At 51.2% G+C, this 27508-nt stretch overlaps 2 protein-coding genes across 7 annotated transcripts in view; both read right to left on the bottom strand.

The window, feature by feature from the left end:
* Positions 1-9703, bottom strand: part of MLLT1 (MLLT1 super elongation complex subunit) — a 69086-nt gene extending 59383 nt beyond the window's left edge. Inside the window, exon 1 of one of the 2 annotated variants that reach the window (XM_086409832.1) lies at positions 9506-9703. In XM_086409832.1, coding sequence (XP_086265958.1) covers positions 9506-9517 — 12 coding nt within the window. In that variant the 5' untranslated portion in view covers positions 9518-9703. The remainder of the gene's footprint in view (positions 1-9505) is intronic. The other variant, XM_086409833.1, reaches the window with a different exon arrangement.
* Positions 9704-21881: 12178 nt separating this feature from the next.
* ACER1 (alkaline ceramidase 1) overlaps positions 21882-27508 on the bottom strand; it is a 54147-nt gene continuing 48520 nt past the window's right edge. For 3 of the 5 annotated variants that reach the window (XM_086409824.1, XM_086409825.1, XM_086409822.1), the window contains 3 exons: positions 27306-27447; positions 22881-23018; positions 21882-22416 (listed from right to left, as the gene is read on the bottom strand). In XM_086409824.1, the coding sequence (XP_086265950.1) occupies positions 22248-22416; positions 22881-23018; positions 27306-27447 (449 nt within the window). In that variant the 3' untranslated portion in view covers positions 21882-22247. Of the gene's footprint in view, positions 22417-22880; positions 23019-25926; positions 26065-27305; positions 27448-27508 lie in introns of all 5 variants that reach the window. The other 2 variants (XM_086409821.1, XM_086409820.1) reach the window with 1 other exon arrangement.

Here is a 27508-nt window from a genome sequence, read left to right as displayed (position 1 = left end):
CACCCCAGTCACCCCAGGACCCAGGCACCTGTGGTCCCCTCTCCCCCAGGCTCTGCACAGCTCGCTGGCTCCTCTCATTGAGGTCTCAGCTTAACAGCTGCTTCTTCAGGGATGCCTTCCCTGACCACCCAGTCTGAAAGCACCCACTCCTAGCCCCACAGCTCTTCTCCACGTGGTCCTCTCAGCACCCTCCACCATCGGAAACCACCTTCTAGTGGCTTGCCTGCTCTGCTCTTAGGTTGGCAGCCCGTCCGGAGCAGTAACGCTCACCAAGATCTCCCGAAAAAAGAACAGTGTGACCCGTGAGGGAGAGGCTGGTGCCAGGACCAGAGGCTACCGACATCCACTGATGCTCGAGCCCCTTGCGTAAAAAGACTTAGCACTTACACGTGACCTACAGACATCCTCCAACAGACCTGACGTCATCTCTGGGTTACTTATAATACCTCGTACAACAAAGATGCTATGCAAACAGTTGTAAATACAGGTAAGTGCTATGTCAACCGGAGAAGGCAATGGCAACCCACTCCAGTACTCTTGCCTGGAAAATCCCATGGACCGAGGGGCCTGGTGGGCTATAGTCCATGGGGTCGATAAGAGTCGGACACGACTGAGCAACTTCACTTTCACTTTTCACTTTCATGCATTGGAGAAGGCAATGGCAACCCACTCCAGTGTTCTTGCCTGGAGAATCCCAGGGACAGGGGAGCCTGGTGGGCTGCTATCTATGGGGTCACACAGAGTTGAACATGACTGAAGCGACTTAGCAGCAGCAGCAGCAGCAGCAATGTCAACAGTGCCAGGGCACAGCAAATTCAAGTTTTACTTTTTGGCACCTTCTGTAATTTTTTTTCCCAAATATTTTCGATGCACAACTGACTGAATGTACAGATGCGGAACACATCAAATGAAGAGTGGTCTGTACCTCACTCTACAAGTGAGGCAACCAAGGCTCTGAGACTGAGCTGCTACGTGGCCATGAGAGATGGCTCTACTGTATGGAGATTCAGGCCCGTGTGTGGGGGTCATCCGAGGGCCACTCTGCTGTCCTGGTCAACCCATGCCAGTCCTTGATTAAAGCCCTGTCGTCATCCATCATCCCACAGAGTGCTTCCCAGAGAACAGAGACCCTGAGGGTCACCCGAGTCACCCATGCCAATGATGGTTTGCGGTGAGAATGGGGGGAGGGGCAGGGGGCCAAGAAAGAAACCACCTGGGGACAGGTGCAGGTGGGCCACAGCCTCGGCAGCCAGACTTCCCTCTTCACACACACGTTGGCGTCTCCCCACTAAGGGAGCAGCCCCCACACTTCACAGATTCTGAAGCGCCGACAGGGACCCACTGCACAAACCACTCTGGCCTGGAAAACCCTCCCCGAACTTCCTTCACACAGAGCCTGATACCTAGTATCAAAACCAAGAACATTACAAAGAAGGCAGAGGCCAAGTGGACACTTGCTTCTAAGTGCCAAGATAACCAGGGGCACGCGGGCCGCCAGATCCCACACATCCTGGAGGAGACTCCCCCGCTGGGCTTGGCAGCCTGGGCCTGGACCAGAAGCCTCTCTCTGTGTCCTCCGCCCTCTTTCTCACTACCAGACCCCGAGCATCCCCAGGGGCCACAGCCCCTCTGGTGCCTGCCTCTTTTACCCGTTTAGACCCCGCCACCAGCATCCTCCTGCTCCTCCCCTCCCCTTCCTCCCCCTGCTCGGTCACTGCCTGGGACTCAGGGCTCACCCTTCTCAGTCTGAGTCAAGTCCAAAAGCCTCAGCACACCGCCCGCCTGCGTTTCCCCAAGTCTGGGATGCTCCTGATTCACCACGTTTTCACCTGATTCAGACAGAGGATGCTGCAGAGCCGTGCACACGCACACACGTGCACTCGCTCACAAACAGCTGCTGCTAAGCTTCAGACACACGTAGGGGCTGTGAACCAAGGATGCACGGGGAATGCACACGCCCTGCTTCCCCGTTCTGTCAGGCACCAGCCATCCCCAAACGCAGGCATGTCTGCTCCTTCCCGGCTGTGAGCCCACAGCCAGGGAGCCCTCACTCACTCCTCTGCAGACTGAACTTCCACTCATCCCTGACACCCTGGCTCAGGGCTGCTTTCTCCAGAGCCCCATCTGATCGGTCCCCACACTGGAAACCAAGCAGGCCCTGGTCTCCACAACCATCCACAAACAGCCAGCTCCTTGGTATGCTTCACCCTAACCCTGCTCCTGAGCACACTCAGCTGTCTCCAATGACCCTCTATCCTGGAGCCACACTACCACTACCTGAGGTGTCAACTACACAGGATTAAACTAGACAGGCTTCCTAAATCAGGGAGTTCTACGCGGCACATCCTGTGGGGAAGGGCCGAGGTGACGGTTAAGTATAGGGTGGTCTCCATGTGTGGACTGGTGGGAGGCTGTGGGTGCTGAGTGAGCTGTAAAAACGGCAGGAGCCCCTCCCCTGCTGGCAGGACCACAGTCCCGAGAGACTGCTCAGAAATAGAGCAGAGAGACCCCCCCCAGAGCCGGCCCACTGGCAGGAGGGGTGGGGATCCAGATGGAGTATTTCGATTTAACACAAGAGAAGTGACTGCCAGCTACACGCAGGTGATGGAGTTGGGGAAACAGCACTGAGTGAGAAGTACCCCGGGCAACTGTGTATGGTCTGGGCTGAAGGCAGACTAGGAGAGTTAGATGGACCACAAGCCTGCTGGGAGGCAACTGGAGGGAGTGGCTAGAAAAGGAGCCTGAAACAAGGGAGCTGGGAGGACCCGTGGGCGGATGGAAGAAAGACAGGAGAACCTGGGCAGCTGGGAGGCTGTGATGCCCGTGGAGCCTGGCTGGGCAGAGCAGTGGCAGGGGGATGGGGACACTCAAAGGGAAATACCCCACCAAAAGCTGGAGGAAAGGACTGGACGTCTGGATAAACAAGTCACGCTCAAATCAGCCACAAGCTTCTATTCGCAGAGCACTGCTTATGGGCAACGTTCAAGATAAACAAATCCCAGTGATGTTTACATGGTCCCGAATAGGCCATAATCACCCCCCACACCCTATACTGAGTGTGTAACACACTCTGCCTCACGTACCCTATACACAAGTGTATAACACACTCTGCCTTTCTCTCCAACCTGTTCTAAGGCTGAGAAGTCAGGAGACAATCCCTGGACTGCCGGCAAGGTTCCAGGTGGGAAGCCAGATCATGACGACCAGACCCTGGGAACAGCTTCCGGTACTTTAGAACTAAATCCCAGGTCTGCTGTTCACCTGGCCAGAGATCCACAACCCTGCTCCCACCTCGCTGCACGCCCGGCATGTCTCATCACATGGGGTTCCCACCCAGGGCACACCAGCAGGCAGCAGAGCCGTGATTGTGAAAGAAGGGAAGACCACAGCTCCATCCGAGGGGGAAGATGGGAGTGCCAAAAAGTCGCGCCACAGGCCAAAGTAAACAGGAAGGTTCTGAAGCGCGATGGGTAATCTTTGCTGCCGGCGGGCCATGCCCAAAGCCCTGCCTGGGCCCAGGCAGCATCTCTGCCCTCTGGGGCTGGCGCCAGCTCAGCCTCAACAACCCCAGACCCCAGGGGCCAAGGACCATGCTATGCACCGCTGCACCCAGGAGAGGGGGTTTCCTTCAAGTGCAGGAATCTTCTGAGAAGTAAAGATGGTAGAATCACACAGATCTGGGGCCACGATATGAGGGAAAAAATCACTGAATCAGTGAGACACTCGAGCTATGCTGAAGCAGAGGCAGGCAAAGCTGAGCCCCCGCCAGCTACTCCAGCTTGGCGAGTCTCGGTGATTTATTACCTGCTCTGCCCTTCCCTCCCCACTCCACCTGGACTCCTTCCCCGTTCAGCAGAACCGAGCAACTGAAGCAGACCCTCAGCCGCTGCTCCAGGAAGGGTGTCCACTACTGCCGGGTTAACAAGCCTGTGCTGCCCCAACTGACACCTCTCACCTGCGACTCGGCTCCCAGGAGGCGGCAGAGCCTCTGGGGACGAGGGCAGACCTCGGTCACTGCCTTGGTTCAGCATTTCATCTGGGGGCTACTTCACCACCCCCTCCTCCAACAAAAGCCCAGAACAAAGGGGCACATTCCAACCCTGCCCTGGAAGGGGTTAACTATTCTACCTCTGGGAAAACCTCCCTAAAACCTGAGCGGAACGAGGGCTCCCAGGGCCATCTGGGGACAGTTAAGCTTGGGCTGAGGGCCTCCGCCGGGCGCTACCCTTGCTCCAGGCCAACTGGCAGTAGGCACTTGGAACCCCACGGCCAGAATCCTAAGTCCTGCAAAGCAGGCCAACGGCTTGGCTGGCCCAGATCCCTCCAGGTGTGGAGACCCTGCCAGCCTGGGGCCCACAGCTCCTCTCACCTCACAGCTCTTGCTCCCCCAGATCCTTCCCGAAGCCCTCAAAGCCAGAACCCAGCCAGCCGCCCAGCCCCAAAAGACAGGTCTTCTACACCGAGTGTCTGTAAGATTTCCCGGGCTCTGCTGGTGGGAATTCTCTTCAGCAGACACCCTTCCCTCTGGGAATTCGCACTTTACCAAGTGGCCTAGTTATGCCTGAAGTCAGGCGGCTGCTGTGAATTCCCTCAGATGCACAATCCCCTCCCCTCCCAGGAGAATGAATCACCAAAGGACCCCTCATTGGCCTGGGATGATTTTGCCAAGTCTGACTGGACCCAGCAGGGTCACTGGCCATGTGGTCCACACACAGCCACAAAGGGGGATGCAAGGGAGCGGGGGACTGGCCCCACGGAACCACAGCCACACAAACGCAAAGGAAACGCTCTTCACAGAACTTTCTCCCTGGGGGCCCTGCAGGGGCTCCCAGAGCAGCCACTGAATCAGAGCTGGCTCCAGCTGTCCCTCCCTCTGTGTTAATCCTCTCAAGCAGGGACCACCTGCCCAGAGGTGGGGACCTCTCATAACAGCCACAGGAGGGCCTGGGCCTCTGACCACTGGCCCACAGAGGGTTGGCGGCCGCCCCTGCACCCTCTTCTGGTTCTGACCAGCCTCAGTCCTGGGGCACAAGGTTAATGACAAAGTGACAAGGACTCAATGAATGTGTCTCTGGACACTAAGGATAAGCAAGCAGACCACTATTGTGCATGCTAAGTCCCTTCAGTTGTGTCCGACTCTTTGCGATCCTATGGACCGTAGCCCACCAGGCTCCTCTATCCAAAGCATTCCCCAGGCAAGAATACTGGAGTTGGCTGCCATGCCCTTCTCTAGGGGGATCTTCCCGGCCGACCAGGGATCAAATCCATATCTCTTACATCGCCTGTACTGAAGGCAGATTCTTTACCACTAGGGCCACCTGTGCGGACCACGGGGATAAGCAAATACACCCATGATCCTCAGGGCTGTCAGGGGGCTGGGCAGCCTGACCTCCAGCAGCCCAACAGGGAGGCCTGGTACCAGATATATTAATACTTTAAATCTGTAGGGAACGCCCACCAACGTGTAGACGATATGCTGGTTGACCCCAAAGTTCTCCAGGGAGCAGCCTCAGGAGATTCTGAACATGAACAACTGGATGAAGGCATCTCTCCCAGAGCCAGTGGACCTGGTGACAAAGGGAGTGGTTCCTAACCCCTTTCATTAAACCGACAGTTGGTAGAGCTAAGTGTAAAACTTCACGTTACAAACTGTGGGGGACACGAAGGGGAGTTGTTAGGCTCTGGCCCTCGCTCTCAAGCACGTTACAACACAGCTTTAAAGCCTGGCAGGCCGACTTGCCAGATGACAGATTCAGAGCTGGGTTGGCCCGAGGTTCTCTGGAAAAGGTCTGGGGAAAGAGCGAGAGATCCAAGCATGCCCCTAGCCTCGACTCCTCCTCTGTAACATGGGCCTTCCTCCACCATGAGAAACACACCTCCCTTCCAGAGCAGCAGAGCACGGTCACAAAAAGCTGTTCCCAAGTCTGGGCTTAGCAGACGAAGCGTTATCGAGTCAGTTCAACCTGTGGTTCAACGAGTCGGCCGCCTACTTCAGCAGCCAGGCCCGACACTTCTGCAAAGGGAGGAACCCCTGGGCCTTTGGGGAACAGGACCCCCAGACACTGACACCACTTCTAGCTCCCTAGGCAGCCCCCAGCCCCCCAGCAAACTTTCCCATCTTTTCAGCATCTGCTCAGTCTGTAGCCAGTCCCATTCCTTCCCCACCATCTTTGTAGATCATATGCCTGCCAGCCATAACCCCTAAGTAAGTAAAGACCTGCCCCCCAAAACACATCACCACGTTCCCTCTTAAAAAATACAAATCCTGAGATTTCCCTGGTGGCCAGTGGTTAAGACTCTGCACTCCCACTGCAGGAGGCACAAGTCTGGTCTCTGGTCGGGGAACTAAGATGGATTTCCCAGGCGACGAGGTGGTCAAGAATCTGCCTGCCAATGCAGAGGATGCAAGATACGGGTTTAATCCCTGTGTTGAGAAGATTCCCTAGAGGAGAAAATGGCTACCCACTCCAGTATTCTTGCCTGGACAACCCCAAGGACAGAGGAGCCTGACGGGTTGCAGTCCATGGGGTGGTAAGAGTCGGACACGACTTAGCCACTGAGCATACAGGCACGGGGAACTGAGATCCCACCAGCTGCAGAGCCCAAAAAGAAAAACCCACCATCAAATCCCAAAGAAAATAGATGAGTAACTACAGACTAGAGGCTGGAGGGATCAGACAGGTGGGTGTATGGTCAGGGCAAAGGGAACCAGAATGACTTTTCCCTGGGAGCCCAGAGCCAAATGCAGAACTCCCTCTTTTCTCAGCTGGGCCAGAAAGTTCTAGAGAACACACCAGGAAGGCCAAGAGAACCAAAATCTCTGGAAGCAAGCAGGCCTGGGGGAAAGACCCATTGTTCCCCATCACACTGAGGCCTTCACAGGGGCGTCCCAGGGGAGGCAGAGAAAGCCGACTATGCTGGATTCAAAGGGTCCCCACCCCAACCCCACACCCAGATCCCAAACCAGAAGTCCTCCTGGACTGCTTACAGCTGGCTCACCCACTCAAGATCGATAAGGGACACCAGTCTCTCCTGCCTTCCCTGGGGCCGTGAGGAAGGGACAGGGCTCAGATTGGGGCCTCTCCCTCCCACATTTGCATGAGAACACAGCCCAGATGAAGAACTGGACTGGGGTGGCACGGGCCTTCCTCTGGGGCCGGTTTCACTTGCACTTGCATGCGCAAAGATCCAGAGCAGCGCTGTCCAGTGGAAACTCCTGCCATGGAGGAAGGGTCCTCTTCACGCTGCCCAGTGAGGTGGCTGGCACCTCAGGAGTGGTGGTTCCTGAACACCTAAGGCGCGGCTAGTGCAACAGAGGAACCAACTTTTTCACTCTGGTTCAAGTTTGAATCACAACTGCCAGCAACTGTCACACCAGACAATGGTGGGATGGCACTCTTTGGTCCAGGGGGCTCACCTGACCCCCGAGCAGGACTGTTGTCTCCCTGCATCGCCAGCCCAGAACGCTGCCCTGTCTCACTCATAGAGACAACCACAGCCTGCCAGGGCCCCCCCACATCACAAGGTGAATGAATGTCCATGGGCCTGAAATGTCTCCCTGGGGGCCCAGTGGGGTTAGGGGCAGAAGTCCTGCTCTGCACCTGCGCGGTGTCCAGTAAGACTTTCCCAGGGTCCAGCTGCCTTAAGAGTGGACACTGAAGGTCTATTTTGTTTCCTAACTCAATACAGATAGGAGGCCTCAAGCTCGATCCCTTCAAGGGAAATGAACTCACCCCACCCTGCAGAAATCCCCATTCAGCTATCATAAACTATGCCTCACCTCTTGAGAGAAAGGTACAACACCAAGGATGAAGTGAAATTGTAGTGAGAGGGTGCCCCGAGCACAGGATTCAGTGATCCTGGGCCACCAGGCGGCCAGGATGGGCACGGGGGTATGCCTCCTGCACCCCCCCACCCCTGAAACCCAACTGCCACACAGCGCCTCACCAGCCAGAGCCGCCTGAGTGGCGCCAGCAGCCAGGGACGCCCCAACCTGCCCTCACTAAAAGCGGGGAATTCAGCTGCCACCCCCACAGCCCCACACCGCCTTTCCTGGCCTCGCGCCCCGGGAAGCCAGGGGCAGCAGACAAGGGTGAAGAGAGAGCTGATCCTATGTAGGGAGCTGCAATGGTCCCAGGCTTGAGTTTACCGAAACTGGCTCTGGGTTTCCAGACCAAAGGGAGAGGGTCCGTGGGGAGTCTAGGGGGCGGGGGCGCTGGGGAACACCTTGGGTTTGCAGCAAGTCTCTGGGTGGAGTCTCCAAGATGCTGGGGAAGGCAGGGAACATGGGGTATACAGGAGCTGGGCAGAGGACAGCAGGTCAAAGTCACAGCACCAGTCTAGGGGATGTTGGAAGGAAGTGGCGACCATGAACATCAAGAAAGAGACATGGGGGTCCCTGCAGGGAGGATAGCTGTGGTTCCAGGAACCAGATCTAGCTCTGGATTGAGGGGCTGGGGGGCAATGTGGGGCAGCGTCAGGGTCACAGGGGCAAAGAGAGCCCAAAGTGAGGGGAGTGAGGCATCTGGTGTGTGAAGGGAGTGGGGGCTCCAGATCAGAGCAGAAATGGTCCCTGGATCTGGTCAAAAAGGGTCTGAAGGTGAAGAGACAGCCCTTTGGGTCCCTGGAACCCAAAGGAGAGTGATCAGAGCAGAGGGGGCTGAGGAAGCTGGCCCAGGTCCGAAACGAAGGATGTTCAAGGCAGGCCGGGATCCTGGTGGGAAAAGGCCTGGACCTCGCCGACGTTTGAGGAGAGGGCTGGGGCTCAGCTGGGGCTGAGGCAGGGGCAGGATCAGAGGGGAGAGAAGTTAGGGTGGGCCTGGGTTCAAAGGAGGAGGCTGCAGACCAGGAGTTCTGGAGGGACTCAACCCCCAGCAAAGGTTTAATGTGGAGAACAGACAGAGTTTGAGAGGAAGCAGGGCCAAGGGGTCAGAGCAGGCAGGAGACACCAACTGCCCTGGATTCAGAGAGGAAAGGGGGTACAGGCCGGATCAAAGGACTCTAAAGGGACCCCGGGGATGCCTGTGGGGGCTCATGATTGAGCCAGCGTCCGGAGGGATGTCCCGGGGGGCTCTGGGTCGGACTGGGGTTGCAAGGGGTGTCCCAAGGTAATCCGGGCCAGGCTGGGGTCCCGAGGAGGGTCCCAGGGGGTCTGGGTTGTAGTAGGGTCACAAGAGGTGTCCCACGGGGATCTGGGCCGGGCCGGGGTTGCGAAGGCCATCCCAGGGTGCTCTGGGCAGCGAGGGACCGAGATTCACAAGGGAGTCTGAGGCGTTGTAACCAGGTGGGGGTCGCGGATGGGGGAGGGGCGCCCCCGCCCCACATAAAGGCCCGGGGGAGCGGTGGGCGCGCACAAAGCGGGGCGGGCGGGCGCCGAGCGGGAACGGAGAGGCCGGGACCGAGGAGGGCCGGGCCGGGCGGGCGGGTAAGGGAGGGAAGAAGGGAGGGAGGGAGGGGGCCCGGCGGGCGGCGCGGGCTGCGCTGGGGCGGCGCGGCCGTTCCTCACCTGATTGTCCATGGCTGGCGCCCCGCCCCGCCCCCGGGCCCCGCGTTGCTCGCCGCCGCCGCCGCTCAGCGCCGCCCCGCCGCCCTCATTGTCTGTCAGGCGCCGCCGCCGCCGCTCACGGCTGCCCGCCCGCCCGCCAGCCCCGCGGAACCGGAAACCACCGCCAGCCCGGGTCGCGCACCGACCGCGGGCCCCCGCCGCCGACTCGGGCCAGCCGCCCGGACTGACAGACGTCTGGGCCAATCGACGATACGGACAGCCACTCGTGGGGTGGGACTTCCGACCTGGTGGGGGCCTGCCGGGCTGCGGTCGGAGGGACGAAGCCCGCAGCCAATGGGAAGCCCGGACCGGAGGGGCGGGAGGAGGGAGGGAGGGAGGCGCGAGGCGAGCCCAGCAGAAGGGAGCGCGAGGTGTGCGCCGCACGTGGAGGGGGGCGGGGGCGGGACAAGCGCGCCGCGCCTGCGCACTGGTGCGCAGGGGGCGCTGCCCGGTGGCCCAAGCATCCCTGGGGCCCGAGCCTCCCTGGGCCCGAGCTGAGCTGGCGGCTGGAACGCTGGAGAGGCATCCCCAGGGACATTTTTGTTTCCTGGCCACGTGTTGCTACTGTGTAATGGAATGAGCCCTGGGCTCTGGTACTACAGATTAATTTTACAATCCTGGATCTCTCTCATGATTCACTCCCTTCTTGCATCAATAAAATGGGGACTATCACAGTACCTTTTGATGATAGTTCATGCTAGTCTGAATGATACAAATCTGATACCGGCTACATTGACATAACCAAGACGTTCTCATTTTATTCCCATGCCAATCCCTCCAAAAACCGATTCTTAATTTACCCATGAATATATAGGTATATACCTTCACTGTGACTTGTAAACTGTGTTTAGATCGGACGTAAACGTATCACCCCGTCTTTTTCATGATCTTGTAAGCCACTTTTCTTTTGGACATTAGGACTTCTACCTGCGATTTGGGGTCCCTTGTGCAATTATTTTAAATTCCTTCTATAAGATTAAAAATCGGGAGATTTTTGTTTGTTTGGGTACCCGCCCCCCCCCCATTTCTCATTTAAGTGTCAGGCTCAGTGGTAAAAATTTAAAAATCCACCTGGTAATGCAAGGAGATGTGTTCCATCTCCGGGTCGGGAAGATCCCCTGGGGGAGGAAATTCTTGGCTGAGGAATCCCGTGGACAGAGGAGCCTGGCAGGCTTCAATCCACAGGGTCGCAAAAAGTCGGAGGCGACTGAGCATGCTCTCAAAGTATTTATTAGTTTGTGTGGCCGGTGCTTTGCGATAAAGAGCGACGTCGGAAAATCAGTTACTTTGGAATGAAAGGAAGCCCAGAAAAGAACTGTGAAGAGAGCCAGCGTCATACATAGTACATAGTAACACTATACTTTTAAATCTACGGCAGGGCCACCTGGGGGTTTTTTTGGGTGGTGGTGGGGGGGAGGTTGGAGGTCATACTGAGAAAATAAGCAACAATAATGCTAAACAATGATGCCAACCAATAATAATGTTATTAATAAAAGGATGACGGGGGGGGGGGGGGGGGGGAGGGGGGGACAACAATGTTTTGAAACCCCTAATGAGCTAATCATTGCAGACGAGAGTTGACCATGGATACTACAATGATTAACTGAAAAGTCCATGGGAAACTGGAGAGTATAACTTCATCTCCACCATGATCTCTTCACAGATTGCCTGCTAGATGCAAAGAGGGGGGGAAATGATGTTCCCATGGAAGCATCATATTGTTGCCAACTTAGTTCAGTGACCACTTTTAGAAGCAGAGCAGTGGGATAAACAGATGATGAACTCCTGCTAGGGTGCAGTGAGCAATACACAGCACCAAAAAAGAAGTTATTCTTGCCCCAAATGTTTAATTTGAATCATACCTTTAGTTCCAGTTTACAAAGGAAACACTGAGGGTAGGGGATCATGGGAGGTGACACATGAGAAGGAATCAGGCAAGGGATTTCCCTGGTGGTCCAGTGGTTAAGACTCTGGGCTTTCACTGCAGGGGGTGGTGTGAGTTCAATCCCTGGTTGAGGGGACTAAGGTCCCCAGATGTCACACATGGTGCAGTGAAAAAAATAGAAAACAAAGGAAGAAGAAGAAGCAATCAAACAAATTCAGAAGATGAAACTCTCAAGAGCCTGGGAGAAAAGACATGAGAACCATTCAGAATTCAAAAAGATGGTGTCACAACCAAATGCAATGTAAGGTCCTTCATTGGATCTTAGCTTTGAACAAACCAGCTGTGTCACTGGGGAAATTTGAACTTGAATTGGCTTATATTTCAACTTGTAATTGGTTAGGTGTGATCATGGAATTACAGTTGTGTGGAAAAATTCTTTACTTTTTAAAGCTGCACAGGGCTAAAATGCCACCAGGCTAATTGCCTTTAAAACACGTTAATTTAAAAACTAGACGATGAAAATATGGCAAATGTAAGAACTGTTCGATCTAAGTGACAGGCATACGGGATTTCATCAAACTGAGCTCTATACTTTTCTGTATATGGGAAGCTTCTATAATGAAAAGTAGACATGTTGGGACCTTCCTAGTGGTCTAGTGGTTAACAGTCACCTGCCAATGTAGGGGACACAAGTTTGATCATTGGTTGGGAGAACTAAGATCCCATATGCTGAGGAGCAACTAAGCCCTTGTGCCACAAGTACTTAAGCCTGTGCCCTAAAGCCCGTGCTCAGCAACAAGAGAAACCAGTGCAACAAGAACCCCACGCACTGCAATTAGAGAGTGGCCCCCACTCACCACAACTAGAGAAAGCCCACTCGAAGCATCAATGACCCAGAGCAGATAAAAATTTATTCATTCATTCAAAGTTAGAATAGTAAAGTAATTTTAAAATGTTAAGTATGTTGAATCCCTGGTGGTCCAGTGGTTAGAATTTCATGCTCTCACTGCCAAGGGCCTGGGTTCAATCCCTGGTACAGGAATTAGATCCCACAAGTTGCACAGCACAGTCAAGTGCAGTCAAAAAAAAAGCATCCATTGCCTAAAACTGAACAACTATTTTCCTTCCTCGAGGAGGTAAGCAGAGTGCTGCTCCGTTTTCTCATTAGTATGGCCATATCCTGGCCAACACCTGCTATCTACAAGCTCCAGAGAATGAATTTTAAACTCATTTAATCATCACAATATGAAGAGGTAGGTGTCGTTGCCCCCATTTTACAGGTGAGGAAACTGAAGCTCAGATGAGGTTATTGCATTGTCCAATGTCCAATGTCCCATGTTCAGTATATTCCAGAGCCAGGGACCCACGGAGAGTCCAGAACTACATATCTGCCACCTGTGTCTTAGTGCCTGCTTAGTAGGCGGGCGCTATCAGCAGCCTCCCCCACGAGAGCATCTCTACACGTTTCCTGAGTAAGGAAATCAAAGAAGACTTCCTGGTAGGGAGAGAGTAGGACTGAGGCTGACTTGAATGGCATTGAAGGTGAACCCTTATTTCTTTCAGAGGAAGGTAGAATGTTTAGATATTGTTAGAAGTTGCTGAAGCTGAACCTCCAATACTTTGGCCACCTGGTGCGAAGAGCTGAAGCATTGGAAAAGACTCTGATACTGAGAAAGATTGAAGGCAAAAGGAGAAGAGGACAGCAGAGGATGAGATGGTTAGACAGCATCACCAACTCAATGGACATGAATTTGAGCAAACTCCAGGAGATAGTGGAGGACATAGGAGCCTGGTGTGCTACAGTTCAAGTGGACACAAAAAGTCAGACACAACTTAGCAAATTAGCAACAACAAAGTTAGAAGTTGGCATTGTGCACAAAGTTACTCTGGTTGTCATCTGCCGTATAAAAAACCACCCTACACTGAGTGACTTGGAACAACACTAAACATTTATTGTTGGGACCCAGTCACCTTCAGAGATTTGGGTCTCATTCATTTGAAGTAAGAAAGGGCCAGGTCACCCATCCCCCTTTTTGGAAATTCAGCTGAGGATTCTCTTGTGCAGACTGGGTTAAGAATTACTGAGTTGCAGTTAATAACACTTTTGTTGTTATTGTATCTAATTTTTGTGATTGTTTTTTATCTGTTTGACAAAGGACTTCTGGAAGTGACACATTGTTTCCTATTTACATCAGTGTGAGTGAAGGGAGTAGATTTAAAGAAAAACTTAAAGCAAATAGTAATTTGAGCAGAATGCATGATTGATAACCCATTGGCTCAGTGAGTCAAGAATCCACTTGCAATGCAAGAGACACAGGAGACTCAGGTTCGATCCTTTGGTCAGAAAGATCCCCTGGGGGAGGAAAATGGCAACCCATTTCAGTATTCTTGCCTGAAAAATCCCATGGACAGAGGAGCCTGGCAGGCTACAGTCCATAGGGTCACAGAGATTCAGATACGACTGAGCAACTACGCATGCATGCATGATTGACACACGTTATCCAGATGTTACAAGCATCTGCAATTTGCGCAAGGCTTGGCATATTTCTGCCCCTCACGGAGAAGGCAACGGCACCCCACTCCAATACTCCTGCCTGGAAAATCCTATGGACAGAGGAGCCTGGTGGGCTGTAGTCCATGGGGTCATTAAGAGTCGGACACTACTGAGCGACTTCACTTTCACTTCTCATTTTCATGCATTGGAGACAGAAATGGCAACCCACTCCAGTGTTCTTGCCTGGAGAATCCCAGGGACAGGGGAGCCTGGTGGGCTGCCGTCTATGAGGTCGCACAGAGTCGGACACGACTGAAGCGACTTAGCAGCAGTAGCAGCATGACGTGAACTCATTGAGGCTGAATGAAGAACCTCTCCAACACAACTCACTTATCACGCCAGGAAGTTGGTGCCAGCTGTTGGTTCTTCTCCATGTGGGCTCCTGCACATGGTGGCTTGGGATTCCTCACAGCATGGTGGTGGCTGGGTTCCAAGAGTGGGTATCCCCCCCTGCCAAATAACAGACAGCTGCATTGCCTTGGATGAACTAGCCTCAGAAGTCACATGGAGGCACTTCCACCATACTCTAAGCCCACCCACATTCCAAGGCTCCTTCATGAGACTTCCCTGGTGGTCCAGTGGCTAAGGCTCCACGCTCCCAATGCAGGGGGCCCAGGTTCAATCCCTGGTCAGGAAACTAGATCCTACATGCTGTAACAAAAGAGTTTGCATGCCACAACTAAAGATCCCACATGCTACAACAAAGATCGAAAATCCCATGTGCTGCAAGTAAGACCTCGTGTAGCCAAATAAATAAAAATAAGTACTTAAAAAAGGACTCCTTCATAGATGAGCGTAAAGGTTATGGCTATAAACTTTTTCCAAAGGGTTGGAAAAAGACATGACTGAAGTGACTTAGCACAGCAGTCAGATAGTTGACTTACAATATTAGTTTCAGATGTATAACATAGTGATTCAATATTTTTATAGATTATACTCCATATAAGACTATGATAAAATATTGGCTATATTCTCTGTGCTATATATTACATCCTTGTAACTTTTTTTTACATCTAGTAGCTTGTACCTCTTAATTCCCTTCACCTATTTTGGCCCTCCTCACCTTCCTTCTGGTAACCACCAATTTTTTACTTGCATCTCTGCCCTCTTCCAACATGTCTTTAAAATCAGCTGGGTAAACAACAAGCTCCTATTGTATAGTAGAGATTCAATATATTGCGATAAGCCATAATGGAAAACAAATTTTAAAAGAATGTGTATGTATATATATGTGTGTGTGTGTGTGTATGTTTAACTGAATCATTTTTATATAGCAGAAATTAACACAACATTATGCTGCTGCTGCTGTGTCACTTCAGTCATGTCCAACTCTGTGCAACCCCATAGATGGCAGCCCACCAGGCTCCCCTGTCCCTGGGATTCTCCAGGCAAGAACACTGGAGTGGGTTGCCATTGCCTTCTCCAATGCATGAAAGTGAAAAGTGAAAGTGAAGTCGCTCAGTCGTGTCCGACTCTTAGCGACCCCATGGACTGCAGCCCACCAGGTTCCTCCGTCCATGGTTTTTCCAGGCAAGAGTACTGGAGTGGGGTGCCATTGCCTTCTTCGAACACAACATTATAAATCACCTGTATTTCAATTAAAAATTTTTTTTAAAAATCAGCTGGAGATTCTATGTGCAGACTGGGTTAAGAATCACTGAGCTGCAGTTAAGAACTTTTTGTTGTTACTGTATCTAGTTTTATGGTTATTTTGTATCTGTGACAAGTGACTTTTGGAAGTGACACAATGTTTCCTGTGCAAATACAACAGTGTGAGCCAAGGGAGTAGCTCTAAAGAAACAAAAAGCAGATAGCAATTTGAGCATTTGGCAGCATGCATGACTGATATATGTCATTCAGACTTGTTACAAAGAGTGAGATGGAAGCAGGAGTCCCAGGAGTAGAATGTAACCTTTTGAAAGTGGTGAGTTTGGGCTCCGTCTGTAACTGAACTGCTGTATTAGGTCTCTATCGCCCTCTAGTGTTCCAGTTTACTTGCACCCAAAGGGAGTGCTTGGTATTAATTACACTACCTTTCTTTCACCTTTCAGGCGGTTCAGCCCTCCCAGACTTTTTTTGGAAGCCTCTTTCTGGCCTCCTGCCCAGAGACCAACTACTACAGAATGCTTCCTGTACCTCCCAGTTTCCTGCCAGCCACAAATGTACGCACAGCCACTCACAGCAATACTGAACAAGACCAAGCTGGAGCAGAGTCCAATGGGGATGCCGGAGACCTACCCTAGATTCATTTCAAATCAGAGCTAAAGCTAAAAAAGCTAAGTCACTTCAGTCATGTCCGACTCTGTGCGACCCCATAGACGGCAGCCCACCAGGCTCCCCCGTCCCTGGGATTCTCCAGGCAAGAACACTGGAGTGGGTTGCCATTTCCTTCTCCAATGCATGAAAGTGAAAAGTGAAAATGAAGTCACTCAGTCGTGTCCGACTCTTAGCGACCCCATGGACTGCGGCCTACCAGACTCCTCGGTCCATGGGATTTTCCAGGCAAGAGTACTGGAGTGGGGTGCCATTGCCTTCAAATCAGAGCAGACCTTAAATGTCACACTGAGGCACTTGGCTCTTATTCTATAGGCAATGGGGAGCCATGAATGGTTTTGTGTGTGTGCGTTAGTCACTTAGTCATGTCTAACTCTTTGTGACCCCATGAACTCTAGCCTGCCAGGCTCCTCTGTCCACGGGATTCTCCAGGCAAGAATACTGGAGTGGGTTGCCACTTCCTTCTCCAAGGGATCTTCCTGACCCGGGGATCAAACCCAGGCCTCCTGCATTGCAGACAGATTCTTTACCAGCTGAGCTATAGAGAAGTGCCATGAATGGTTCTGGAGCAGACCAAAATTATGTGCAACAAGGTGTTTCCCCAGAAAAGGGTGCTACATTGGACGTGTGCAATTTTTTCTCTCTTAGCATCATTCTTCTTTAAAATTTATTTATTTATTTATTTATTGGCTACACTGGGTCTTCATTGCTGAGCTTTCTCTAGTTGCAGTAAGTGGGGGCTACTCTTCATTGCAACCTGTGGGCTTCTCATTGTGGTGGCTTCTCTTCTTGCAGAGCTCAGGCTGTAGGTGCCTGGGCTTTGATAGTTGCAGCCCAGGGGCTCAGTAGTTGCAGCTCCCAGGTTCAAGAGCACAGGTTTGGTAGTTGTGGTGCACAGACTTAGTTTCTCCATGATATGTGGAGTCTTCCTATATCAGGGATCGAACCCATGTCCCCTACATTGGCAGGCGAACTCAACCATTTGACTACCAGGGAAGCCCCTCTCCTTTTTATTTCTCCCTGGCAACAGTCCTCGATCCGAGGGCTCCCCCTGGGGGCCAATATGAATGTGTGTGTGTTTTTAAATGGCAGCCCCTCTGGAGGATGCCAACTCATGACAGGCAAGGGCTTAATACTGGATTTCAACTCGTACTCATCCCCTCTTCCCCCCAGATCAGAGTCATAGTCAGATCGAGGCTTCCCTCCCTCTGCAGAGGAAGCACGTGCCCAAGTCTGGCTAATCAAACAGCTGCATCCTTCTGGCTACTGGAATTAATGGGGGGGGGGGGGGGAGCGGGGACATGACCTAACACCAGCCAAGACTTTAGTAAATTTTAACTGAGGTGAAATTTACCTAACCTAAAATTAATCATCAACTATACTTAAGTGTACAATTCAAAAGCAACTAGAGCCTTACCAATGTTGTATAACCATCATCTCTATCTAGTTTTCCAAGACATAGTCTTGACCCCAAAAGGAAACCCTATACCTATGAGCACTCACTCCCCATTTCCTCCTCTCAGCCCCCGTGTGCATGTGTGCTAAGTCACTTTAGTTGTGTCCGACTCTTTGTGAATCCATAGACTGTAGCCTGTCAGGTTCTTCTGTCCATGGCATTCTCCAGGCAAGAATACTGGAGTGGGTTGCCATGCCTTCCTCTAGCGGATCGTCCCCACCCAAGGACTGAATCCGAGTCTCATGTCTCCTGCATTGGCAGGCAGGTTCTTCACCACGAGTGTCACCTGGGATGCCCCCTCTCAGCTCCTAGCAATCACTAATCTGATTGATTTTTTCCCTTATGGATTTGCCTGTTCTAGACATTTCACATACATGAAATCATAGAATATATGCCCATTGGTGTCTGGCTTTTCACTGAGTGTAATGTTGTCAAGCTTCATCCACATCGTATCCTGTGTCAGTGCTTCATTCCTTTTTAAGGCAGAATGATAGCCCATTGTATGGATATACTACTTTTGTTTATTCATTGATTAACATTTTGGTAATTTCCACCTTTTGGCTCTTATCAATAGTGCTGTAATGCTATTTACAATAGCTAGAACATGGAAGCGACCTAGATGTTCGTCAACAGATGAATTGATAAAGTTGTGGTGCATATATACAACAGAACATTACTCAGCCGTAAAAAGGAATGAATTTTAGTCAGTTCTAGTGAGGTGAATGAACCTAGAGCCTGTTATAGAGTGAAGTAAGTCAAAAGGAGAGATACATACTGTATATTAATGCACATATATGGAGCCTAGCAAGATGGTACTGATGAACCCATTTGCAGGGCAGAATAGAGACACAGGCATAGAGAACAGACTTGTGGGCACGGGGTGGGGGGGAGGCGAGGGCTGGACAAACAGAGAGCAGCGTGGAAACGTACACATTGCCGTGTGTAAAATAGATCACTGGTGGGAAGTTGCTGTATCACACACTCTAACAACCTGGAGGGGTGAGATAGGGTTGGGGGTGGGAGGGTTCAAGAGGGAGGGGATGTATGTATACTTATGGCTGATTCAAGTTGCTGTATGGAAGAAACCAATACAACATGGTAAAGTAATTATCTTTCAGTTAAAATTTTTAAAAGAGAATAATATATATAACTGAATTATTTGCTATACAGCAGAAATCAACAAAACATTGTAAATCAACTATACTTGAATAAAATTAATTTTTTAAAAAGAAAAAAATGGTGCTGCAATGAACATTTCTGTACAAATATTTCTTTGGATACCTGTTTTCAGTTCTTTGGTCTATATGCCTAGGAGTGGAATTGCTGGATCACATAGTGACTCTGTTTAACTTGTTAAGGAGCTGGTAAACTCTTTTCCACTGTGTGGTACCATTTTACATTCCTACAAGCAACCCACAAGGGTTCCAATTTCTCCACGTTCTCATCAGCACTTACCTCCTGGCTTAAGAAAAAAATTATGGCCAATTTAGTGGATGTAAAATGATATTCATGGTTTTGATTTGCATTTTCCTACTAGACTAATGATGTTGAGTATCTTTTCATGTGTTCTTGGAGCTTCAGTGTATACTTCTCATCTTGGAAGGCTATAAACCTGGCATTGCTTGCAGCCACTTCCTACCCATGGGGTGCTCCAGGATAGAGAAGCTCAGCCATGGTGACATCATTTGAAGCCTGAAAGTGAAAGTGTTAGTCACTCAGTCATGTCCCACTCTTTGCGTCCCCATGGACTGTCACCTGCCAGGCTCCTCTGTCCTTGGGATTCTCCAGGCAAGATTACTGGAGTGGGTTGCCATTCCCTTCTCCAGGGGAATCTTCCTGACCCCAGGATCGAATCTGGGTCTCCCTCATTGCAGGCAGATTCTTTACTGTCTGAGCCAACAGTAAAGCCTAGATCCAGCCGTACCTGCAGTCTGATCTCTAACTTCAAAAGTATATGTGCTGATTATCATTTTGTCATTCCAGCCAGCTAGAGCTGAACATTTTGTCCTTTGCCACCACGAGTCCTCCGTAATGGAGATGGGGGCTTGCCAAGGCCCCACGGTGAGTTAGAATTACAAACTGGATGATTCACTGGTCCTCCTTCCTACCTATTCACTGCCTCCGTGCCCCAAGAGGAGGCTGTATGGAGTGGTCAGCAGGAGACAGAATCTGCGGACAAATCATGGCCACGCATTTATAGATAGAGACAAGGGGAGTAGGAAGTGGATGCTTTTCTATGACACATGTGATTCCCTCCTGCCCAGAATGGTCTTGCCCAGCTCTAGGTATGGCTGGTTCCCTCCTCACTGAGGGCTCAGCTGGAAAGTGCACTTCCCAACTGATCACCCATATGAAAGGGCATGATCTTTGAGAACATCACTGTGCTTTATCTTTTTCACCCATCCGTGACTGCAGTTGCCTCTTTTATATTTATCTAATGTGTGCCTCCTCATTAGGGCAGGTTCTTTGCATGTCTTTGTTGTCTTATATGAGGACTGGTGTCAAACATATAGTAGGAATTCAGTGTACAGTTGTTGAAGAGATGAATGAATGACTGAAGGAAGGAAGGAATGAACAGGTGGGGAAATAGATGAATGGAAGGGTGATTGAATGAATTGGACGGATAAGTGAAAAGATGGCTGAATATGGATGGATGGATGAAGGATGGTTAACAGTTCAATACATGGATGGATGTAAGAATAATGATTAATGGATGGTGAAAAGATGGCTATGTGGATGCATGAAGTGGATAAGTAGATGGATGAATGAAGGATGGTTAACAGTTGGATACAGGAATAGATGTAAGAATAATGGACGATGGAAGGATGAATAATAAATACATGGATGGATGGATGAATGGACAGATAAAGGATGAGTAGATGGGTGGATGTTTGCCAGACCCCATTCTAAGAACTTTACATATGTTATCTTGTTTTATCTACACAGAAATCTAAGGAAGGAAGGAATGCTTTACAGCCAAGGTCCTTGAACTTCAGAGGTAGAGGGGGAAAAAAACCACTTCCCTCAGAAAATACAAATAGGAAAGTCCAAGGAAAGTGAAGTCGCTCAGTCATGTCTGACTCTTTGTGACCCCATGGACTGTAGCCTACCAGGCTCCTCCCTCCATGGGATTCTCCAGGCAAGAGTACTGGAGTGGGTTGCCATTTCCTTCTCCAGGGGATCTTCCTGACCCAGGGATCGAACCTGGGTCTCCCGCAGTCCGGGCAGATGCTTTAACCTCTGAGCCACCAGGGAAGCCCAATGGTGGAGCAAAATTCAAATTTACATCTGCCTGACTCCAAGGCCTGAGTTCTTAACCACCATGGAAACCACCCTCCTCCCTCTGTCCTCTCATTTCAAGAGCCTGTACCAGCCACCACGGGCTTCCCTGGTACCAACAGCTAAAGAATCTGCCTGCAATGCAGGAGACCCCAGTTCGATTCCTGGGTTGGGAAGATCCCCTGGAGAAGGGATAGGCTACCTACTCCAGTATTCATGGGCTTCCCTGGTTGCTCAGATGGTAAAGTATCCACCTGCAATGAGACAGACCTGGGTTTGACCCCTGGGTTGGGAAGATCCCCTGGAGGAGGGCATGGCAACCCACTCCAGTATTCTTGCCTGGAGATTGCCATGGACAGAGGGGCCTGGTGGGCTACAGTCCATGGCGTCAGGAAGAGTTGGACACAACTGAGTGACTAAGCACAGCACACGGAAAGCAGCCACCACAGCTCTTGTCCTGATGCACGTGCCCCGACAGCACCCACGTCACCCAGTCCAGGCCTCCGTGAGGCTCCAGCGCTACCAGCCCTGTAAGTCCGTGGGAGCACATGTGAGCATGTGAGGATCCCTGAGGTCTCTGCATGCACATGAAGTCACTTCAGTCCTGTTCAAACTCTTTGAGACCCCATGGACTGTAACCCTCCAGGCTCCTCTTGTCCATGGGATTTCCTAGGCAAGAATACTGGAGTGGGTTGCCATTCCTTCTCAAGGGGATCTTCCTGACGCAGGGGATAGAACCTGCATCTTTTACGTCTCCTGCATTGGCAGACAGGTTCTTTACCACTAGCACACATGCTTGAGTGTAAGGTGACCAGAAAACATGTCCATTCTCTAGGATGCCTCCCAAGTATCAGTGACCTTGCACAGCCAAAGACAGGTCTGAAAAGTCTCACAGTGACCACCACTGTTTATACGATGCCCAGGGACCAAGCCCCAGCCTGAGGTCATTCCCAGTGGCTGCCACAGAAGCACAGTGGCTCAGTGATCCAGCCCCACCAGGTCGTGTGAAACAGTAAACCTGGAAGAGGAAGTGAAAGAGGATGGGGGCGGGTCATGGAGGGGAGCTCCAGGGTTATCACACTGCAGCACAGAGAGGTCATTAAGTCCATCCCCTGCCTCGGAATGGGGGCACGGAGGACCAGGATGAAGGGGAGAGGGAGCCGGAGGGCAGAACTGTGTCTCTTGGTCTCCCAATTCAGGCCGCTGTCCTGGGTGGGTGCATAGGTGTCTGGTGATCAAGAAGCCCTGCTGGACCTCAGCAGCTCTTGTGGTCATCACCCATCTCCACGTAGGGCAGCCCCATGGGCCAAGTGTCCCGAGGCCAGTAGCGGACTTTGAGGGTTTTGTTCGGCATCTCGTATGCGGAATCCACCAGAGCCAGGATGACCATGCCATAGGGGAAGGTGAAGCTGATGAGTACATGCCTGGGTGACAAGGTGGAGAGGGGGAAAAGATGCCCCAGCAGTCAGCTTGATGGCCCCAGCCCCACCTCTCCTGACCTTTCCTGGATCCTGGCCATCAAAAGGGATCTCCTGACCACACACCCCCAAGACATACACACACATCCCAGTATCTGTGCCTGCTCCCGCTTCCCCCAGGTCCTGTTCCAAGCTCTGGAATCTGAGATTTTCTGCTTCTAGGACCCAAGTGAAAGCATTAGTTGCTCAGTCATGTCTGATTCTGTAACGCCATGGATTGTAGCCTGCCAGGCTCCTCTGTCCATGGAATTCTCCAGGCAAGAATACTGGAGCGGGTTGCCAAGCCCTTCTCTAGGGAATCTTCCTGACCCAGGGAGTGAACCCAGGTCTTCCACATTGCAGGTGGATTCTTTACTGTCTGAGCCACCAGGGAAGCCCCTAGAGCCCAAGACCATAGGGTAAATGCTTACCAGATGCTGTGCAGGTAGGAGAAATTAATCCATTGCCAGAAACTGCAAAGCAGGCGGTCACTGATCCAGCTAGTAAAGGCGAGAGCCCATATAAGCGTGGAGACCTCAATCAGATGCTGGAGCTCCTTATTTTTGGTCCTAGGGAGGGAAGAAGGGAGATCAGAGCCTGACTCAGCTAGCAGATCCCCAGGGGACTGATGGGAAATTCCTCCATTTCAGGAGAGGAGGCTCAGAGGAGGGAAGGATCAAGGGGCAAGGTGGGGGAGGGGCCAGACCCATGCTAACATGTGGGGACCGCTTACAAGATACTGGGTCCTCACAGCAATGCTATTGTTCCCATTTTGTGGATGAGAAAACTGAGGCACATGAGATTAAGTATGCCCAGACCCCACCCCAAGGTTACACAGCCAGTATGTGGGGTCTGAATCAGGTTTATGAGAATACAGATGCTGCAACCAACAAGCCCTTCTGTGTTTGTGCTTTGGGGTATAAGTGTATGTGCACCTGTGAGCTGATGCATGGGAATTTATGTCCACGTGGCTCTGAGAATACGTGTGTAAGTGTGTGGGAGGGTGTCCGATGTCATGGGACAACTCAGGATTAGAATATGTGTTTCCCCAACCACAGAACTAACCCAATGTCTCTTGGGAAAGAGCTTATGAGAGATTAATGAGGCAATAACTCCTTCATGGGTAAAAGCGCAAGCCCAGCCTGCTATCCTAAAAGAGGACAGTCTAAACACCAAAACAAAACAAAACCACACCTAAGAATTGGTAAAATTTGAGTACAGATGGTAAAGAATCTGCCTGCCAATGCAGGAGACACAGGTTCAGTCCCTGAGTTGGGAAGATTGCCTGGAGAAGGAAACGGCAACCCACTTCAGTATTCTTGCCTGGGAGAATTCCATGGACAGAGGAATCTGGTGGGCTATAGCCCGTGGGGTCGCAGAGAGTCGGACATGACTGAGTGATTTAGCATGCACACACACACGTAATTACACAAGATGCTGCCTCTGGGGGAGGTGGGGAGAATCTGGGTGAAGGGTACACAGGACTCTGTGTACTATTTTTGCAGCTTGCTCTGAGCCTGTAATTATTTCAAAATAAAAAGTTAAAAATATAGCATAGTGACTGCAATGGATTGAAACACTTCAGAGATAAATGTCCATGAGTTCATAATGCTTTAAAAAAAACTCTCATGGGTCCTTACCAGAGATGGCTAAGGCACCAACTTGTTGCTCTGGAAATTAATTTTTAAAAGGGAAAGAATTAACGCCCTATCCTGTCTTTCCTGTCCAAACTGTATTTCAAGATTGATGAGCAAACATTCTTCTGTCTGGATGAATGGACTCCAGATAATTAATGCAGAAGGAATAATAGAATCTGAAAATCACACTTTTGCACCCTCTAAGGAGACCACGGGTGGAGACAGCATGAAATGGCTGCTGAAATCATTAGGGGAAAGGGCTGTAGAAAACTTTATAATGAGGGATCTGGATGACACCATCTGAATCCACAGATCAAACAAAATGGCACTAAATGTAGGACGACCACTCATCATGAGGTCTTAATGGGCTGGAACAAATGACACCCAGTGCCACACATGAAGTGAAAAAAAAGTTAAAGCTAAAACTAGATCTATTAATTTACAGAGGGAAAAAAAGGAATCAGGTTGGAAGACACCACAGGAAGCAGTTGGCCAAATCCAAAATTCAGGATGTACTACAGGACAAATCTTTGAGCTTCTGTTATCAAACCAGAGGCATGAAGAAAGAGGGAGGGAGGAAAGGACTGCTATAAAAGAAGGAAGACCTGAGGGACTGCGTTTGTCTTCTGATTTAAACAAGACCAAGCACAAGAAGACGTCTTTGGGAAACTGAGGAAAGGTCAGTGCAAACTGGGTATTATTTTTAGATGCTATTCTAAGGAAGCATCTTCCATTCACCTCTCTAGATCCTGTGCTACCTTTTTCCACCCAGCCCTGAGCCTCAAGGGCTGGCTGGGTATGGGGTGGGGGAGCTGAGTTATGTGGACCTGGAAATAAATATTCCAATAATACCCTTCCTCCACCATTTGATTCCTTGCTGGGGCTCCCCATTGGTCAACCCAACTGGAAACCATTGACCTACCCAACTGGAAGCCATTGGCCAACCCAAATGAAAACCATTGGCCATCCCAACTGGAAACTGTTGGCCAACCCAACTGGAAACTGTTGGCCAACCCAACTGGAAATCATTGACTTACCCAATTGGAAGCCCACACAACCTCCCTCTGGGATTGGCACAGGTAGGACTGTAACCAACAACTGGAGGTCACAGCTCTGGCCAAGAAGACTCTCTCTGCTACCTCTCTCCTTCCAGATTCTTGCAATCATTCCTTTCCATCACTCCCCATCCCAGGTCTCCTGATGAGCATGGAGTCCCACTGGTACTAACAGAGGGATTCTAAATGATCTCTAGTGATGTTCCCACAGTCTGCCCTCTCCTTTGTAAGCAACCCTTTTATATAACTCTCTTTAAATGGCCCCATTTGGGAGTTCCTTCTCTAGCCTGCCAAGACCTAGCATGGGTTAAAAATGATAATTTTTTTATCAGGAGAGTGAAACCCTGAACAATTAATGGGTGACATTATATGAAATCTAGGGGGTTAGAGAATGCAGGTTGGGGACTTCCCTGGTTGCCCAGTGGTTAGGACTCTGAGCTTCCAATGCAAGGGGTGCAGGTTCCATTCTTAGCTGGGGAACTAAGATCCTACATGCCATGTGGCCAAGAAGAAGAAAAAAAGAACACAGGTTGGTAACATGCTGTTGGGGCTGGTTAGTGGGCACATGAAGATTTATGATACAATGCTCTCCACTTGTATGTGTATTTGGCAGTTTTCAGAGAAGAAGGACAAACTCTGCCTTAGGTTTCAAATCCTGGTCCTGCCCCTAGCTGGTGAATGATTCTGGGGAAGGGAACATGGTGAGGTTTTTCTTTGGGGGGGGGGGTGCGGTTCTTGGAAGAGAAAGGGGTGCCACCTCTCTGGGCACCTGCAGTCACACCCACTTCTTATACTCCTGGACCACGATGTAGATAATGTGCAAGCCAATGGCGTTTAGGGCATATGCGTTGATCGTGGGCCTCAGGAAGGACAGGAAGGTACTGACCAGGCTGATGATGATGATCAGTGAGCTGTACCGAGACCTGGAGGAAGAGAAGGGCTCAGCTGTGGCGGGGGCAGACAGGGGGAGGGTGGTTGAGGGGTATTCCTGTGGGGTTTGGGTAGTCACACGGAAATCTCATGGCTGAGATGGATGAGAAAAGGGAAGGGGTTCTGAGAAGTCCCACTGAGCTCAGAAGACGGTCTTAAGACTCCCAGGTGGGCTCAGTCAAAAAGGTCAGATGAGGGTCCCAAGGCCCAGGTAAATTCAGGCAAGAGTCTCAGGTGAGCCAGGTGGGATTAAGGAAGGAGCACCAGGGGTCCCAGAAACTATTAGGAGAGAGGTCCTGAAGGCTTGAGCTTCCCCAGTGGCTCAGTGGTAAAGAACCCACCTGCCAATGCAGGAGACCCGGGTTCCACCCCTGGTTCAGGAATATCCCCTGGAGAAGGAAATGGCAACCCACTCCAGTATTCTTGCCCAGAGAATCCCATGGGCAGAGGAGCCTGGCGGGCTACAGTCCATGAGGTCACAAAGAACTGGACACGACTGAGTGACTAAAGAGCAGCAACAGCCTGGAAGGCTCAAGTGGGTCAGATAGGGTCAGGAGAGAGATTCAGATGGGTCTCAAGTCAACAAAAAGGGGACCCAAGAGGATCCAACGAAAGATGCCAGAGAGACCAGGTGACAGACTCAGGGAAGAGGTCTTGGGCCCCAGGTAAGCTTAGGCATGGGGTCCTGGGATGCTTTGGAGAAGAAAATGGCAACCCACTCCAGTGTTCTTGCCTGGAGAACCCCATGGACAGAGGAACCTGGTGGACTACAGTCCATAGGGTCGCAAAGAGTCAGACACAACTGAGCACGCACTCGCCTGGGACCCCAAAGTAGGCTCAGAAAGGCTCTGGAGAAGGTCTCAACTCTCCAGGTGGGATAAAAGGAAGAATAAGCAGGTGGGTAAGGGGACAACAGAGGACGAGATGGTTGGATGGCATCACCAATTCAAAGGACGTGAGTCTGAGCAAACCCTAGGAGATGGTGAAAGTCAGGGAAGCCTGGGGGGCTGCAGTCCATGGGGTCACAAAGAGTCAGAAATGACTGAGTGACTGAACAACAACCAGGGGAGGACTTCCAGGGTCCCAAGTATGCTCAGAAGGAGGGTGCCTGAAAGTCCGGATAGGTCAGGCAGGGTCAGGAAAAAGTCCTGGTGTGTTGAGGGGAGGGATTCCAAAGGGTCTGAAGGATAGGTGGGCTCCAGTAGGATTGACAGAGGGCCCGCCCCTGCCCAACCTGTTCTGCCCTAGGAAGGCGGGGAAATAGCAGCGGGGCAACCATATGCTGTAGCCGCTGGCCAGCAGCCACAGGATAGCGATCTCATCCAGCATCTGGCCCAGGAAGCTGAGCGTCATGTGAAAGTACATGGAGAACAGTCCTGGAGGGAGAGACAAAGGCAGGTGGTCAAGGGTGTTGTCCCTCTTGCCCCCCACCCTGTC

Source organism: Bos grunniens, chromosome 7 (assembly GCF_055505025.1).
Source record: "Bos grunniens cultivar Pamir isolate PY7600 chromosome 7, Bosgru_T2T1.0, whole genome shotgun sequence".
Taxonomy (NCBI): domain Eukaryota; kingdom Metazoa; phylum Chordata; class Mammalia; order Artiodactyla; family Bovidae; genus Bos; species Bos grunniens.
Note: the sequence above shows the minus strand (reverse complement) of the source record. Positions and strands in the feature narration are given on the sequence as shown.